This window comes from Rosa rugosa, chromosome 1 (genome assembly GCF_958449725.1).
Source record: "Rosa rugosa chromosome 1, drRosRugo1.1, whole genome shotgun sequence".
In the NCBI taxonomy this organism is placed as follows: Eukaryota; Viridiplantae; Streptophyta; class Magnoliopsida; order Rosales; family Rosaceae; genus Rosa; species Rosa rugosa.
In genome coordinates this window covers 41,111,746-41,127,412 of record NC_084820.1, presented here as the reverse complement: position 1 = coordinate 41,127,412, position 15,667 = coordinate 41,111,746, and the positions used below count along the sequence as shown (strand labels likewise).

The window sequence follows — 15,667 nt, the reverse complement described above, 5'->3', positions numbered from 1 at the left end:
TTTCTGATTTTGGGTTGGTTTCTTATTTGAATCCTTTTCGTTGATTTTTGTTAGTTGTTAGTTCAGTTAGGCAAAAAGCAATTTACAATTGTTATATGACTAGAATGCATTTATACCACCCGCAGCAAAGCGTGGTATTGCGCTGTTTATCTCAGATATACTACATGTATGTCAACAATGGAAACTTGGAGCAGTAACTTAATGAAGGTATTCGTCACCATAGATATATATCTCACTTTGCCTTTGATGCCAACGTGTTCTTATTCAACAAGTCACAAGATATGCTTTTTGCAGTCTTGATTATTTACACAACGCCATTGAACCAAAGTTGATGCATCGAGATATTAAGCGGAGGCTTCTTCTTGGCCCCTAAGTACTTTGTAAAGGAGTATCCATTTGGGGATGAGAAAGAGCAGTTACTGACTTTGGTTTGCCAAATCAAGTCTGACTCATAAGAAAATTGAATTCAAGAGGGAGTTTCGTCCAGGTGAGGTACTGCTAATGCCGCTGGATGCAACTGTTGCACAGCTAAAACAGAAAGGTGATTGTCCAGAGGGATACATATTCTATAACAGAACAATGTGGTAATGGAAATCAAAGGCTTGGAGGAATCAGATGATATGGAAGTACTTTCTAGAGCAATTCAATTGGGAACAGTTTGTGTCTCTTCACAAAAATACTATTGCAATTGATGTAATATATATGGTATTTTATCAGTTTGATCAATAATAAAGTCATTTTCAATTATATCTTTCATTATTGTAAATGATTACAAACAACAAATTCCGCAGCAAAACGCGGGTACCATTGCTCGTAGATATAAAACAAGAAAAATTTGTGATTCACCAATTAATTCCAAACCTTCCATTAAAATGAAAAAATCATGAAAACCGCTAGAAATTTGAAAAATGCAACAATTGAAATTTCAGTCACAATTCGATTTTGGTCTGGCTTGAATTCATAGACTTAAAATGTCAAACATTTTAATAACATTATAGTGATAACATCCTAAATAGTAAATATCACAACAGAACTTTGAAATCATGGAACATTTGCAAGGTCTCCTTGTTCTTGCTGCGCTTGTTGAGCTCGATGCCTTTGAATTTTTTATAGTCAGCAAACAAATCCATCGTCAATTGATCACGAAATACAGTCCACTCATTAGTGGCTTCAACAGTGCTAATCTCCTCTTCATTGATTTCTTCTTCCTCCACCACCTCCTCCTCCTCTTCTCAAGCACGCTTACGACAAAGATCCATCCTAAATTCCTATGAGATAAACCCACAAGATAACAAAATATTTAGCGTTCTAGTACCATGAATTTTCAAGGTAATAATTAAAGAAAGCAAGACATGTATAAATATAAATTTGAGAGGCTGCTAACCTGTTTCTCTATATGGAACTAGTTGCCTTTGTGTGTTGAAAAATAACTGGAACTATGGGCTCCACAACCTACAAATACAGAATGAAAGGTTTGAGTAAGTAATCTAAACAATATTAATAGAAATGTTTTCATTAACACATTTCAGCTATCTACTCGAGAATTCTCTGTTTATACATGACTTCTAGTTCTTTTTCTTGATTATACGTTTGATTGAATTATGCATACCCATCATTTCAGACTTCCTCATTCAGCACTGCTTCACAAAATATATTCTTGCTTTTCCACTTATGCGTAGGGTAAACCTGTAGGACATCGAGAATGAACTCAGAAACTGAAAAGCATTTAAACCAAAATCTAGACAGCAGTACTATCTTTTTTCAGAAATGTATGGATATCACTACATCCCAACCGATTGTTACTCAGTGCAATATAAAATCATTATCCACTGAACAAATCTAGAGTTACAATAGCAACTTAGAAATAATTAGGATTGTCTCTCTATTAATGTCCTAATCTAGAATAGCAATCCAGAAAGTACATACAGGGTATTTAACTATAGAACAACAAAGCTGAAACCATGATAAGATGCCATCAAATGTGTAACAGAACCAAGTTCTATTAATCAAGCTAAAGCAAAAAATCAGTATGTAAATAAGAAAGTCATCAGTGACAGACACAAAAAGAGCATGTAAATAAGCATGATTTACAGAGAGTGAGAGAGACCTTATTTTCCCTTCTTATTCTGGTTTTGAGGCTGAGCACTCACTATTTCAACATAAGAGATGCACCGATGTCCTCCAACGATTCAAGGGACTCCTTCAGAAGTGCCTGTGCTTCTTCTCTCCTCCTGAACAAGAAAGTCAAAAAATGGTCACAAACAATTTCGTGACATTAAATCCACATGGCAGTTTGTTAAAAGCATAGTCACAGTCCCAGTCGTTTAAAGGAAATTATAATCACTTTCCAAACAAGAGGAAAACTTTCAAATCAATATTGCAACAAACAAATTTTCAATCTGTCGGTAAGTCCATATAATGACAGGAAAACTTTCAAGAAAAAAGTTTGTCAAAGAAACATGAAACCTGTTGGCACCAACTCAAATGACACCTTGAGATCAATAAGCAAAGTTCTGAAGTAAGGCAGGTTGATAAAGACATAAACAGCTCATAGTATAAGACCCAATATATCTTACCTAGCCTGCCTGATGGGGACGCAATGAGTTCAGATGATGTGGTACAGAAACTTAAGCGGGGGGGGGGGGGGGGGGGGGGAAGAACAAAACAAAATATAAAAGAAAAAGAAAGAGATAGAAGCAAAAAAATGAAAACACAATCAAGCGAAAAATGAATTCCTAACCAGGTTTAGTGGGAAACCTTTGAGGGGATAAACTAAATTGACATTGGTCTCTAGATAAACAAAACTGGAGTTTCAAACTAACATTGCATACAATTAATATGCAATCATGTATGATGCAATAGCAGCACTGAGGAAGTGTTCAATATGCTTTTGTATATAAATTTTTGTCTTTTACATTGGGAAGTATCTATGAAGCAACAACAGTCTTTCACTTAAAAAACAACTCCATCACAGATACTGATTTATGAGATTCGGTGTTTAATATGCATTCTTAATTACACACACAAACATATTCCTAGTCAGAAACAGTTGTCCAAAAACCCAAACCCAAAATGAGGCATTTGCAGCTTACCCAGTTGTAGAAATTATAGAAACCATAATGAAGAAACACGAGCCAGCAGCCAATGAAATCAAACTAGATAACAATATCATAAACGCAGATGAAGAATTGTCATGTATACTAACACCTAACCATGGATCGATCAAATTAGAGATGAAAATATCCAAAACTCAACCATCAAACCCTTTAATACAAGGAGAAACGAAAACCCAAGGTGGAGATCAAACCTGGAGAACAGCGATGCAAGAAGAAGAGAGAGCCAGAAATCAAGGCCGATGCGTAGTCGTCTTCTTCGCGCTGTGGAACTTCAGAATAACACCTCTAGAAGCGGAACTCGAAGGTGGGAGATCTATTAAGACAAATCCCGTCTGATTATCCTCTCCTACAATCCCTCATAATTTAAGTCCCTCCCTATTTAATTACCAAACGAGGGATTTTCCACGTGGGATTTTTAGTCCCACCAAAATGTCATCTCCCCCCATATCATCCCTCATCCAAACACTGCTAATAGCCAAAAGTTCCTACAGGAAATTGTACAAATCCAGTGTCCTAAACAATGCAATTCATTATGCTTGAAAGATGAAGATAAAGAAAAGGTATAAACAGTGCTTACCATAGAAACTAATAATCCCGTTTGGTATGAAAAACAATGAGAAGATCACCAAAAGGAACCAGTAAGTAGCTTTCATCATCCATCCACCATGGTGGATAGTGGATACTATCACGGGGATCCTTTTGACTCATCACACCAATCATCACAACTGACAGGATGGTGAAGAACAGAAAGTTTCCCAAGCTAAAACGAAGAACAGCCTCAGTTTTAAACCACTCCCTGTCAGGTGTCTGATGAAAATGATTAATCCCTACATCAATAACCAACACCACATCAATTTCATGTCCACACACATAATTTCTTATAAACACAACATCTCAGAAATGGAAGTATTGTTCTAGCTGGATTTATTAGGATGGACTCTGACAGATTTGACATTATTACAAAAATGAGACCATTCGTTCTTACTTTCTAGCGAGAATGGATAACAGAACAGTATAGGGTACAAGCCAGAAGCAATATCCACATGATGAATGATTTTACTATCAATTTCACTACCAACTGGTCGCCTTAAGTAGATTATAACATTCCTACAAAGAGAGATAAAACAAAGAGTGATATAGCTATATAAACAATGAAGACAGAAGTTGAACAGACAGAAGCACAACCTAGGTACAACCGAAGAAAATATCTGATGTTGAACTTCCTTGCATGAGAGCTCATGGTCACAACCTCCCAAACCTTTCTGAAATAACTGCAAGTGCAGACAGTCAAACATATGCCTTGGCTGCTTTATGTTATTATGGAGCATTCAACGAACTGTTAATCTTCTATGTTATCCTTTGTCAAACATTACCTGTTTGATGTTTACCAGCCATCTAGAGTCATCCCCAGAGTGTTTCCATGGAATGGAATTCAGGGTCACATCCATTCTTAAATTCTCTCTCATACCTCAAAAATATTAATTGATTAAAGTTAAGAGTATCACATGGCAACAGGGATCATATAACCATATAGTAACTAATCAAGTGCTTCTAAAAGATTACAAAGGAAAACTGACGAGAAACTACTTGATATAGGTGAAGAGCAAGTACCTGGTGTTGGTAAGAACCTGATTATAAACTACTTGATATATCAACCCATCAGCTTGAAGTTCCTATGCCATTGTAAATGCTTTTAGCTTGCTGTGGGAGCCAAAGCAATTTCCTGTACAATAGATACATGCATTGTCATGAGTTAATTGAAGACGATCAGTTCCAAACAACCTAAGGGTAGTGGAAAATTTTGTATCTAGAAATTTGCTCAACATAAAAGAGTACCTAAGGGTCCGGTTGTCCATCGACTCCAATCATCAGAAATTTAAAGACCTGACCTTGCCATTTACTCCATGGAAGAGTACTTGCAATCCTTTCTGCTATTTCCATAACCAATATTATTATCTCCATGACTTCTCATTCCTGAAACTTGATGTATAGCTCCAAAGAGTTGAAAGAAACATTAGACTACTGCAGACATGCATGTCTTTACTAATCATAGAAGTTCCTTTCTGAGCTTCAAGTATTTCAAGTTTGAATGGATAAATGCTTTAGACTTTGTAAGAAAAACTATAGTTGACAATTAAATTTTCAATTCTTATTATCACACTGCTCTATACTAACCTGAACTTGAAGAAATCAAGCCAACTGGGTAAAGACATCCACACTTGACAGGAAGTTGGGTTTCAGCATCATCAGTTTCAGCACCAGAGGATATCTCTACCTCTGCAGTGTTTTGCGTGGATTATTCTGTCAATTGTGTGAAAACAGAACTCAGTCTGAAGCCATGAAAGAAACCACATCTTTTAAATTATGAGCAGATATGCGTCCCTAACATTTAGTAACTAACTAGCTAGACAAATATAGTTCCATATTTTGTAATTTGGAAAGTACATAAGAAGCTCTTCTGCATTAAGCTCATCATGTTACAATAAGCGTTGTACAACAATGAGCTGTACAGTAGAGTTATTCTCTTGGAAAATCTCTGCTTGTTCCAAGAGATTTGGAAAAAGAGGCCCAACGGTTTGACATAATTGTAAATGAAAAATTACACCAGCTGAAGTAAATTAAAAGCAAATACCCTTTAATCTTCATAGAAGATTTCGAGGGGGATAATTAATTCAGAAAATGTAGGTTGACTGCCTTGCAACTTGCAGGTCACCACTTGGATTGCTTCGTTGGTAATATCACGCCTAGCTAGTAGTGACAGTAAAATCTGTTTCCCCTTACATAGAAGATATGAATATGAGATAAATAGATCAATCAACAGAATACATAATAAACAAGAGTTCAGTTATTACAGATGTATGTAGCTTACCAGAGTAAATCTCATCAACTTGAAAATTTCAATTCCATTTGAAATGCTTTAAGCTTCAGTATTTGAGCTGTACACGTAGCATGTTGTGGTTTTGCATGTGAAGTAAAAGAAGATATTAATTCCACACTACCGAAAGATTTATCGTGAATATTGTATCTGAAAATTCTGCACTACATTAAGGAGTACCTAAGGATGGGGGCATCCGGTCTTGGGGAATCCAGCCATTACAACTTTGAGGTGTGCTTTCAATCCCTGCAACGAGGTCTGCTTTCAATCTCAATGCAAAGTTTTATAATAAAAACATAAAAGAAAATTAAAATAAAAAAAAGAATCACAGAATTGCAGATGACCATTAATGCTAGTTAATGTATGATTAAGTCTTTAGTAAGTCCACATATGCCTAGCAAGTAGCAATTGAAAGTTAAAGTACAAGAGCACCATCCGATAAATTAAGTTTATATGCCTATTTCCAATTATCCATCTGATGCAAACATTGATCGAATTGAGTTTATAGGATATTTGAATATGGGAGATGAGAAATCTTACTGGAAGAGAAGTGAAGAAGTGGCAGAGGTTGTCATCAATCAGTAGTCGACCTAGCTTGTGGACCGTGCATGAGACATATGTATATTATTGGATATCCCTTGAGAAAAAACCATGAGATACATATTAAGTTAATTGAAACTCATTGAAATATGAAACAAATTTTTGAATGTTTCCTAAAAAATATTGAATGCTAAGGGAGAACATAATTCTTGCATCATTTTTTTTGTACACAAGCGGTTAACCATTAACAAGCAAAGAATTTTTGAATGCTAAGGGAGAACATAATTCTTTGTTTGTAACATTTTTCTCCACTTTATTCCTTACTTGTTAGCAACCAAATAGATATGAAGATTGCTAGATAAACTCCATGCAATTTCTTTCTCAAGAACCCCCACTTGGTCACTATGCTTTACTTTTCTTTATAATATTTCTATGCTTTACTTTTCTTTATAATATTTCTATTCTTTACTGCATCTTAAGCTTCCCTATGGGGGTTTCAATTTCGATGTTGGTTTATTCTGTTCATGGTTAGAACTAAATATAAGATCCGAAGATTATAGGAGAGTGTTTCACCTACCAATGCCAACAAGTATAACTTGCCTAAATCAATAAATCGGAAAGGAAGAATTAGTCTGAATTCAATAAACTTGTACATGCTAAGCATTCAAATCATTTTGTTTTTTCTGGTCTGTAATCTCTTTTGTTTAGCATGAGTCAACACAAATCATTTTATTTACAGAGCAAACAGTTTTCTTTCCTTTTTTTTCTTTCTAGAGGCATATACATTACACACAATAAGCATGCTCGGACATTGATCATCAGCAAATTTTTTTTCTTATCTCTAGTTTGGTGGTGGCAGGATTTTTTTTTTTTTTTCTCATTGTTAGATAAACCTCTGAAATAAAAATGCTGTTTTGCAGATGATTCAATTTCTCTAGCTGGACTACAGTTGAATGATCTTATGATGACATCACCTGAAATTGATTGGATTGCAATAGAAAAATGCAAATGACTTCAGTTTGACCTGGATAAGAATATACTAATATTTGCAATTGATCAAACATGTACAGTTGAAACTACCAATGTTTGTAATTGCAAAATCTTAAATGTGTATCTCTAAATATCTATTTGTTGTTTCCTCACTGTCTAACAATGCATAGAGTATTTGAAAGTTAACAATCTTAATACAATATAATAAGCAGCTGTTTATATAGAGGAATATTTATGAAGAAATAGACTTGAATGCATCTTCAGAAAAATAAGTCGCTTGCAATTTCAAATTTAACTCACAAAATGTACTTCCACACCAATGCATGCCATAATTACTAACCAAGAAACTCAAGTTATGATAAGATCAGTGCAGCTTACCAAAGCATATATCCACCCGTCAGCTTGAAAGTCTCAATGCCATTGTAAATCCTTTTAGATTAAATCTGAGCAGTACAGTACGAGGTTGTGTGAAGAATTCCTCTGTAGTCTACAAGCTGTATTAAATGAAGACAGTCAGTTCCAAACTACCCAAGGGGTACTAGAAATTTTATTCAGTACAGCACAAAGAGTACTGACGGTTGGGGATCATCTCGTCAGTGGACTCCAATCATCAGAACTAAAGAGACCTGACCTCCCTATTCTCCCTCCACATAAGAGTTTGCTTGCAAGTCTTTCTGCATTTCCATAACCAAATATTATCACTTTCTTGCATTTAACTATCAATCTCATCTCAAGCAATCAACTTAATTTGTTAATAGCCTTAAACAAAAGAGAAACTTAACCACTACATACTACATAATTTTACTATTCATAGAACCGCCTTTCTGAACTTTAAGTATTTCAAGTTAATGGATGAATAAATTAAATGTCGGAAAAGGAACTATATCATTCAATTTTCTATTCTTATAATCACACTGCACTGTACTTACCCAAATCTTGAAGAAATAAAGCCAACATAATAAAGACATCTCCACTGGATAGGGAGCTGGGTTCCAGCATCAGAAGAAGCATTAGATCTTCGACCCTGCTGGATATTGGGGAAAAATCAAGGACTTAGCCTGAAGCCATGAAAGGAAAAAAAAAAAAAAAAACATGTTTTATGATAGGAGATATGCATCCTTAGAATATATAACCTGAAAGTAACTTATTAGCTAGACAAATAAAGTTCCATATTTTGTAATTTCAAAAGTACTTAAGAAGATCTTATACATTAAGCTCGTCATGTTACAATATGAATTGTACTACAATGAGCTGTCCACTAGGCCCATCCTCTTGGCATATTTCTCCTTGTTCCAAAAGAATTGAAAAAGGAAGCCTGAATGATTGAAATAATTATAAATAAAATATTACACATCCCGATGAAGTAAAATTTGAAAGAAAATACCTTTTAATGTACATAGAAGATTTTCAGGGAAGGAACAATATACCAATTACTACAGAATATGTAGCTTACCAGAGTAGCTTCTCATTAGCTTGAAAATTCCAATGCCATTCAAAATGCTTTAGGCTTCAATTTGAGCTGTACCTGTAGCATGTTGTAAATTTGAATCCTGGATAAAAAGAAGATTATTGATTCCGCACTAGCCAAAGTTTTATTAGAACTTTCATATCTGGAAATTCTGCACTACATTAAGGAGTAGCTGAGGCTGAAGGTATTTGGTCTTAAGGAGTCAGTCATTAAAACTTCGAGGGTTGACCTCCCCAATCCCTGCAAAGAGGTGAAAAATCTCATTGCGAAATTTTATAATAAATTCAAAATAGCACGTTAAAGTGGAAAAGATGATCACAAAATAGCAGAAGCCTACTAATGCTAGTTAATATTTGATTACTAAAGTCCAATTTTTTTGGGTGATATTTTATCTACTATTTTCATTGATTTACCACCCAAAAAAAAAAAAAAGCCAGGTCTAACAAGCTGATAGAGGCACATTATAGCTCTATTTTCATCTATAGCCTATAGCATTAGTTCTGCACTGACCTTTATTTTGTCCTAATCTGCATTGTGGTTGATGTTTGCAGCTTCTTTGTCAACACCTACGACCGCTCTCAGCTCTTTTTCAACCTTGTCAAGGGTGATGGAAGCCAAACACTGTTGGAGAAAGTCAACTAGAGCTTCAGCCATGTTCTTGATGCAAGTAAGTTTGAAACAGAATGAGAGCAAAAAGACAAAGGAAGAACTATATTAAATGAATTAAGAAATGCAGAATGGGGTGTGCTATGGTAATTGCTGTAGCCACTCTAGTGACTTAATCATTACAGGACTTTCCAGTGGGTGTTTGGCCTATGTTTTATTATTTTATTTTATTTTATTTATTTATTTATTTTTAATGCACATCTGGCTTGATATATAAATTCAACTACCAACAATTTCTCTGGGACAAAAAATCAAAAAGAGCAAAGACTTTTGTTTAATACAGAATTTTATAGCCTTCAGAATTTTTTAATTTGTTTAGTATTATAGTTGACCAAAAAAAAAAATGGCCAACAGATAACTTGTGTCATCAAGAGTAATGCACGCAATAAAGTTCCTTTACGATGGAATATGGCTGGCAGGTGTGTTTCAGTTGCCCGAGTTAGCAGAATCATGCATTATTCTGCATTTTTAATTAATGTACAAGGGACTCATTTCCAACAGTCTTCTCATGAACTTTCTTTTCTTGGTAAAAATTATATTTTTGAGCAAAAGAACATTGAGGAAAAACTGTTCAGAATTAAACGGAAAACCAAAGTTCTTGTAGGTGAGTTTAATTTCAAAGCACATATTCCCTGGCAGCATGTACAGGCGCAAATTTGTCATCTCCAATTAAACAAGTCAAAAGTTCTACAAGTTTGGTCAAGACTTACCAAGTGAACTTGGGGGATAGAAGAGCGGAAGAGGATCCGGCAAGGACAGAGAAATAAACCACAAAAAGAACTGATTGTAAGGACCTGATTGTAAACTACTTGATATATCAACCATCAGCTTGAAGTTCCAATGCCATTGTAAATGCTTTTAGCTTGCTGTGGGAGCCAAAGCAATTTCCTGTACAATAGGTACATTGTCAGCTAATTGAAGATGGTCAGTTCCAAACAAATATAGTTCCATAAGCAGATATGCGTCCCTAACATTTAGTAACTAACCAGCTAGACAAATATAGTTCCATATTTTGTAATTTGAAAAGTACATAAGAAGCTTCTCTGCATTAAGCTCATCATGTTACAATAAGAGTTGTACAACAATGAGCTATACACAAGGGCTATTCTCTTGGCAAAATCACTGCTTGTTCCAAGAGATTTGGAAAAAGAGGCCCAACTGTTTGACATAATTGTAAATGAAAAATTACACCAGCTGAAGTAAAAAATTGAAAGCCATTACAACCTTGAGGCATTACATTAAGGAGTACCTGAGGATGGGGGCATTCGGTCTTAGGGAATCCAGCCATTACAACTTGGAGGCTTGACCCTCCCAATCCCTGCAAAGAGGTGTGCTTTCAATCTCAATGCAAAACATGAAAGCAAGGTAAATTGAAAAAAAAGAATCACAGAATTGCAGATGACCATTACTGCTAGTTAATGTATGATTAAGTCTTTAGTAAGTCCATAGATGCCTAGCAAGTAGCAATAGAAAGTTAAAGTACAAGAGCAACATTGCACTACAATAGATCAATATACATAGGATTAATGAATAAGAGCTTAATTACCTGAATATAAGAGTGGATGAGATTGGTAGAAGCTGGCTCCTCACTCAATAGTCAGAGGTCATTATCAATTTGGATGTTTGGGATGTAAGAAAGATTTCTAAATTCCTCATTAGTCAGGGCCAGTTGGTATGGCAATGTCATTATCATTGACCTGTATTTCCAACGCTTCAAGGAATGGCAATGTCCCTAAAGGAGGTAGAAGCTCAAGTGACCTCATGTCAAGTATAACGCCCAGGAAGTCCGGCAGTGTTTGTAGAGTACATATAACAGCTACTATTTGTAGGGAAGAAAGAAAGCTCACAGCCTGCAGCTTGATTTGTCGCCTGCCTGACTACGAAAACATATATTTGCAGATAAGTTTATATAAGTTATACATAAAATCCAGTAGCTTTTAGCAGACTGCAACAATTCTTTTGCTAATGTATTATACCAACTCATTTCTCATTAGCACTAACCCTTGAGAAAATTTTTACTAGGCATAAAATGCAAGTATGTCCAAGTAGAAGCATGCAAGATAAAGATTTAAGTGGGTTTGATGATTTCAAATGAGTGTTTGGTGTAAAAGGGGGAAAAACACATACCAATGAATTTCATAACAACTACATTATAAACATTGCTTTCCCCTTATATGTGCAACTGGGTTCTTGAAATACTCTTCCATATTGCAAGAGTATGGAAGCTTTCCAAGTATTACATTTAGTGCAACTCGGTTACGCAAATTAAATAAAATTACTACCCTCTCACTCCAACAGAACAATTTCAATGGATCAGAAATTGGATACCAAAATGCAACAACTAGTATATGCAAGTAAACAAACAATCCCCTTATTTAACCCCCCGCTTTAGTCAATTGCTCATTATACGGTCCAAATAGTCAAGCAGATTATTCTGAAACTTTGAAATGCACCAATCAAATCCAACTAGAATTCTTTTTTATTCCACAAAAACCAAAAATGCAGAAAATTCTACTCAAAACACGATTCAAATACTCTTCCAACACGATTCAGAAGACTGGGTTGACGACTAATTCGTAATATTGGAAAGAAGAAATAGATAAACATACCGGGGACGATGAAAGAGCATTGAGCTTTGCAATTGCACCACTAAGAATATCTGAGACATTGAAGGATACGGGACATCAAATTCATTGAAGGATAATTCGTAATATATTGGATTGATGAAACAAATAAAAAAATCATAAATCAAATAACAAAACCATACGATACGATTCATATATATATAAAGTTAATGGAAACATTGAATTGAAATCTTACTAGAAGACAAGACCACTCAACAACTCGCCGCCTGAAATCAGAATTCCATCTCTTAGGATGTCTGGGACGTGAGAAATCTTGGCCCACTCCTCACTTGTTTTGTCCCGGACTTTATCACCCAGAATTGGACACCAGTTGACGATCACTGTCTTTAGTAGTGGTGTCTTGCGCAGGAAGTCGGGCAGCGTACCAAGTTTGGAGCAGCTGTAAAATTCCAAGCGAGATAGGGAGGGCATTATGGTAATATTATTCTGAAAATCCCCTCCCACTCCTTCCCACTCTTCCCAGTCGTACATATCCAAGAACCAGAGGCTTTTCAATTTGGGGAATAAAATAAGAGAAGACGAGGAGGAGGAGGATGATTGTAATTCTCTTTCTTCAATTCCCAATAACTCCACTCCCACCTTTTTCACTTTCTCCATGCTGTCAAATACAAGTGATTCAAGCGACGGCAATCTCCCAAATGGACCCGAAAGCAGCTCACAATTACGGAAAAACATAAGCTCAAGCCTTGTCAGATTATGTAAAGACAAGATCCAATCAGGACACGGAGAAGTAGCCAGCTGGCAGTTCCAGATGGTCAATGATTCCAAATCTCCATGTGGTTGCAGCCCATTCAGTATTTCTCTATCATTTTGGCCCGTCCCTTCTTCTCTCCCCCGATTATAACATCCATTATGACATGAGAAATCTAGAAACAGATGATGAAGGAGATGTTTCTCACTCAAACATGCCTTTACACCCTCACTCGCATCTTCCACAGACTCCAAGTGTGCAATGTAAAGACTCCCTTCAAGTTGGTTCAAGTTTTTCAAATCTTGCAACTTCAACGTCCCTTCTTTGTCCTCACCCCTATAACCATTTAGATGAAACACATCTAGCTTTTGCAGACCGGTTAACCTCCCTATCCCTTTTGATTTTAGACGAGGGGAATACTCAACATAAAGATGCTTTAACTTGGTTAGCTTTCTCATTGCCTCTTCATCGGGAAATTTGACAAGTTCACTGCACTCAACAAGTCGCAAGGTTTGCAGATTGTATAAATCACATAAACTGTCGGGCAATTCCTCCAGTTCACGGTTTTGAGACAAGTCCAGATATCTCAAATGTATCAATCCACCAATCTCCTTTGGAACTTCTCGAATCGAGTTTTTACTCAAATTCAAAGTCCTAAGGCTTTTTGATTGCGAAATCAACTCAACGCCAATGCTAGTAAGTTTCGATTCAAAAGCTGTGAGAGTGCGCAACCTCTTACAGTTGAGAGAAGAAACAGGAAATGGACCCTCAGGTGCAAACATTAAAGACAAATGACTGACCTCATCACCCGGTAACTCCATTCTCTCATTAGCACCCTTAACCACCATACTAAAGCATTCATCCTTGGTTAAATATTGCACAAAATCATGCACGATGTCGTGCATTTTACAACTTTTAATATTCCCCTCATAATCTTTCTCAATATCTTGAAAAAAAGACCGCAATACTAAGTTCTTAAAACACCTTTGACCAACTATTTTATCTTCTTTGTTTCCCCCTTTCACTTTCAAATAATCTTGTGACATCCACAACTCAATCAACTCATCCTTGACAATCTTATGATCTTTAGGAAATGTAGCACAATACAAAAGACAACGTTTGGACTGCGGTTCTAAATCATGGTAACTTAATAATAATGGTTGGAAAACTTGTTGCTCAACCTCTTCAAATTCCCATATCTTACTATTCAAAACATCTACCCATTCTTGCACTGTGTCCTTATACCGTAGTAGACTACCCAAAGTCTTCGCAGCAAGAGGTAAGCCTTTGCACCTCTTTACAATTTCATTACCAATATCTTCAAACTTTTTAGACTCTTTTCTTTCACCATCAAAAAATGCAATGTGATAGAACAATGACCGACAAGTTTCTTCACCTAACTCCTTCATATAGATTGTGTGGTCACTAGTTGTTCCCATTGCACTAGCAACCTGCGCTATTCGCGTTGTAACCAAAATTCTACTCCCTGAGGCACCACCATGTAATGTGGTCAGGAAGGGCTCCCACTTTCTATGGTTTGAGTCCCAGACATCATCTAGAACAAGAAGGAACTTCTTGTCCTTAATAGAGTCATATATAAGTTGAAGATAAGTTTCTAACTCATTTGACTCTGGGTATTTTACTTTAAGACCCTCAAGGATGGCTTTGGCAACCGTGATTTGTACAAATGGTTCTGAGACACAAACCCATATTCTTGTATGAAAACAATTCTTTACCTTTTCATCATTATTGGCTAGTTGGGCAAGAGTTGTTTTGCCTATCCCCCCCATACCTACAATAGATATGACAAGAGGCTTCTTCCTTTCTTCACTATGCTCACTCACTAACTGGCTTACTAGCTTATTCCTTTCGTAGTCTCTACCAAATATCTCAGATTCATCGACAATTGAAAAACTTTTCAATCGTTCATGTTGCTCAAATTCTATTTCATTTTCGAGAAACTTATAAAATCTTCGCTGTTCATGAATCAAAGCTAACTTCTCATTCAACTCTTTTATCCTCACAGCAATGTCACGACGAAAAATTATCTGAGTGACTTGTCCATTACAAAGACAATGGAAGGGAATAGAGAAACATACCTTCTTCTTAGGTACAACAGCATTTTCACCGTGTTTCTCGATTTGTTTTTTCAGGATTTCAGTGCTCCACTCGTCCACCACATCGTCTATCTCGTACGACACTTCTTTTAGATTGTTGAGCCAGCGTCTCACGTTGGCCTCCTTCACTTGCCTCCTCTCTGCATCCGCCAGCACAGCTTGAATAGTTTCGAGGTTGAGGGTAAGAATTGCTACTTCTTTTTTGACATTCACAACAAGTCTCACGTTTTGTTCCACCTGTTGGAAGATGATGGAACCCAACTGCTCTACAAGGAAGGATACAAGTGCTTCAGACATTTTGCGGTTTGGAAATGGATTGACAGAGGATAACGAAAATAGGAAAGGAGAAAATGAACTTGTTCCAAGTAGGAAGGTTTTCTGGTGTATACACAAAAGGCAAATGACAACTAGGAAATCAAGATGATGTGGTGGTGGTAATATAGCTACTCCCCAAAACCAGCTTTATATAATGAGATTTGAAGAACTCTTGGTGGGCAATTTAAGCACCATTTTTTCGTACACAAGCGGTTAACCATTAACAAGCAAAGAATTTTTGAAT

The 15,667-nt window shown here is 36.2% G+C and overlaps 1 protein-coding gene across 1 annotated transcript; it reads right to left on the bottom strand.

The window, feature by feature from the left end:
• Positions 1 to 894: 894 nt before the first annotated feature.
• On the bottom strand, positions 895 to 15,405 carry LOC133728096 (putative disease resistance protein RGA3). The gene is made up of 20 exons (XM_062155507.1): positions 12,476 to 15,405; positions 8,451 to 8,548; positions 8,153 to 8,195; positions 7,900 to 8,015; positions 6,532 to 6,628; positions 6,172 to 6,237; positions 5,986 to 6,052; positions 5,749 to 5,883; positions 5,292 to 5,417; positions 4,953 to 5,090; positions 4,728 to 4,839; positions 4,490 to 4,584; positions 4,302 to 4,387; positions 4,102 to 4,223; positions 3,694 to 3,943; positions 3,308 to 3,601; positions 2,108 to 2,231; positions 1,610 to 1,686; positions 1,385 to 1,452; positions 895 to 1,268 (listed from the first exon to the last, which is right to left on the bottom strand). The coding sequence occupies exons 1-4, from the start codon at positions 15,403 to 15,405 to the stop codon at positions 8,009 to 8,011; spliced, it is 3,078 nt and encodes a 1,025-aa protein (XP_062011491.1). The 3' UTR covers positions 895 to 1,268; positions 1,385 to 1,452; positions 1,610 to 1,686; positions 2,108 to 2,231; positions 3,308 to 3,601; positions 3,694 to 3,943; positions 4,102 to 4,223; positions 4,302 to 4,387; positions 4,490 to 4,584; positions 4,728 to 4,839; positions 4,953 to 5,090; positions 5,292 to 5,417; positions 5,749 to 5,883; positions 5,986 to 6,052; positions 6,172 to 6,237; positions 6,532 to 6,628; positions 7,900 to 8,008.
• Positions 15,406 to 15,667: the final 262 nt, after the last annotated feature.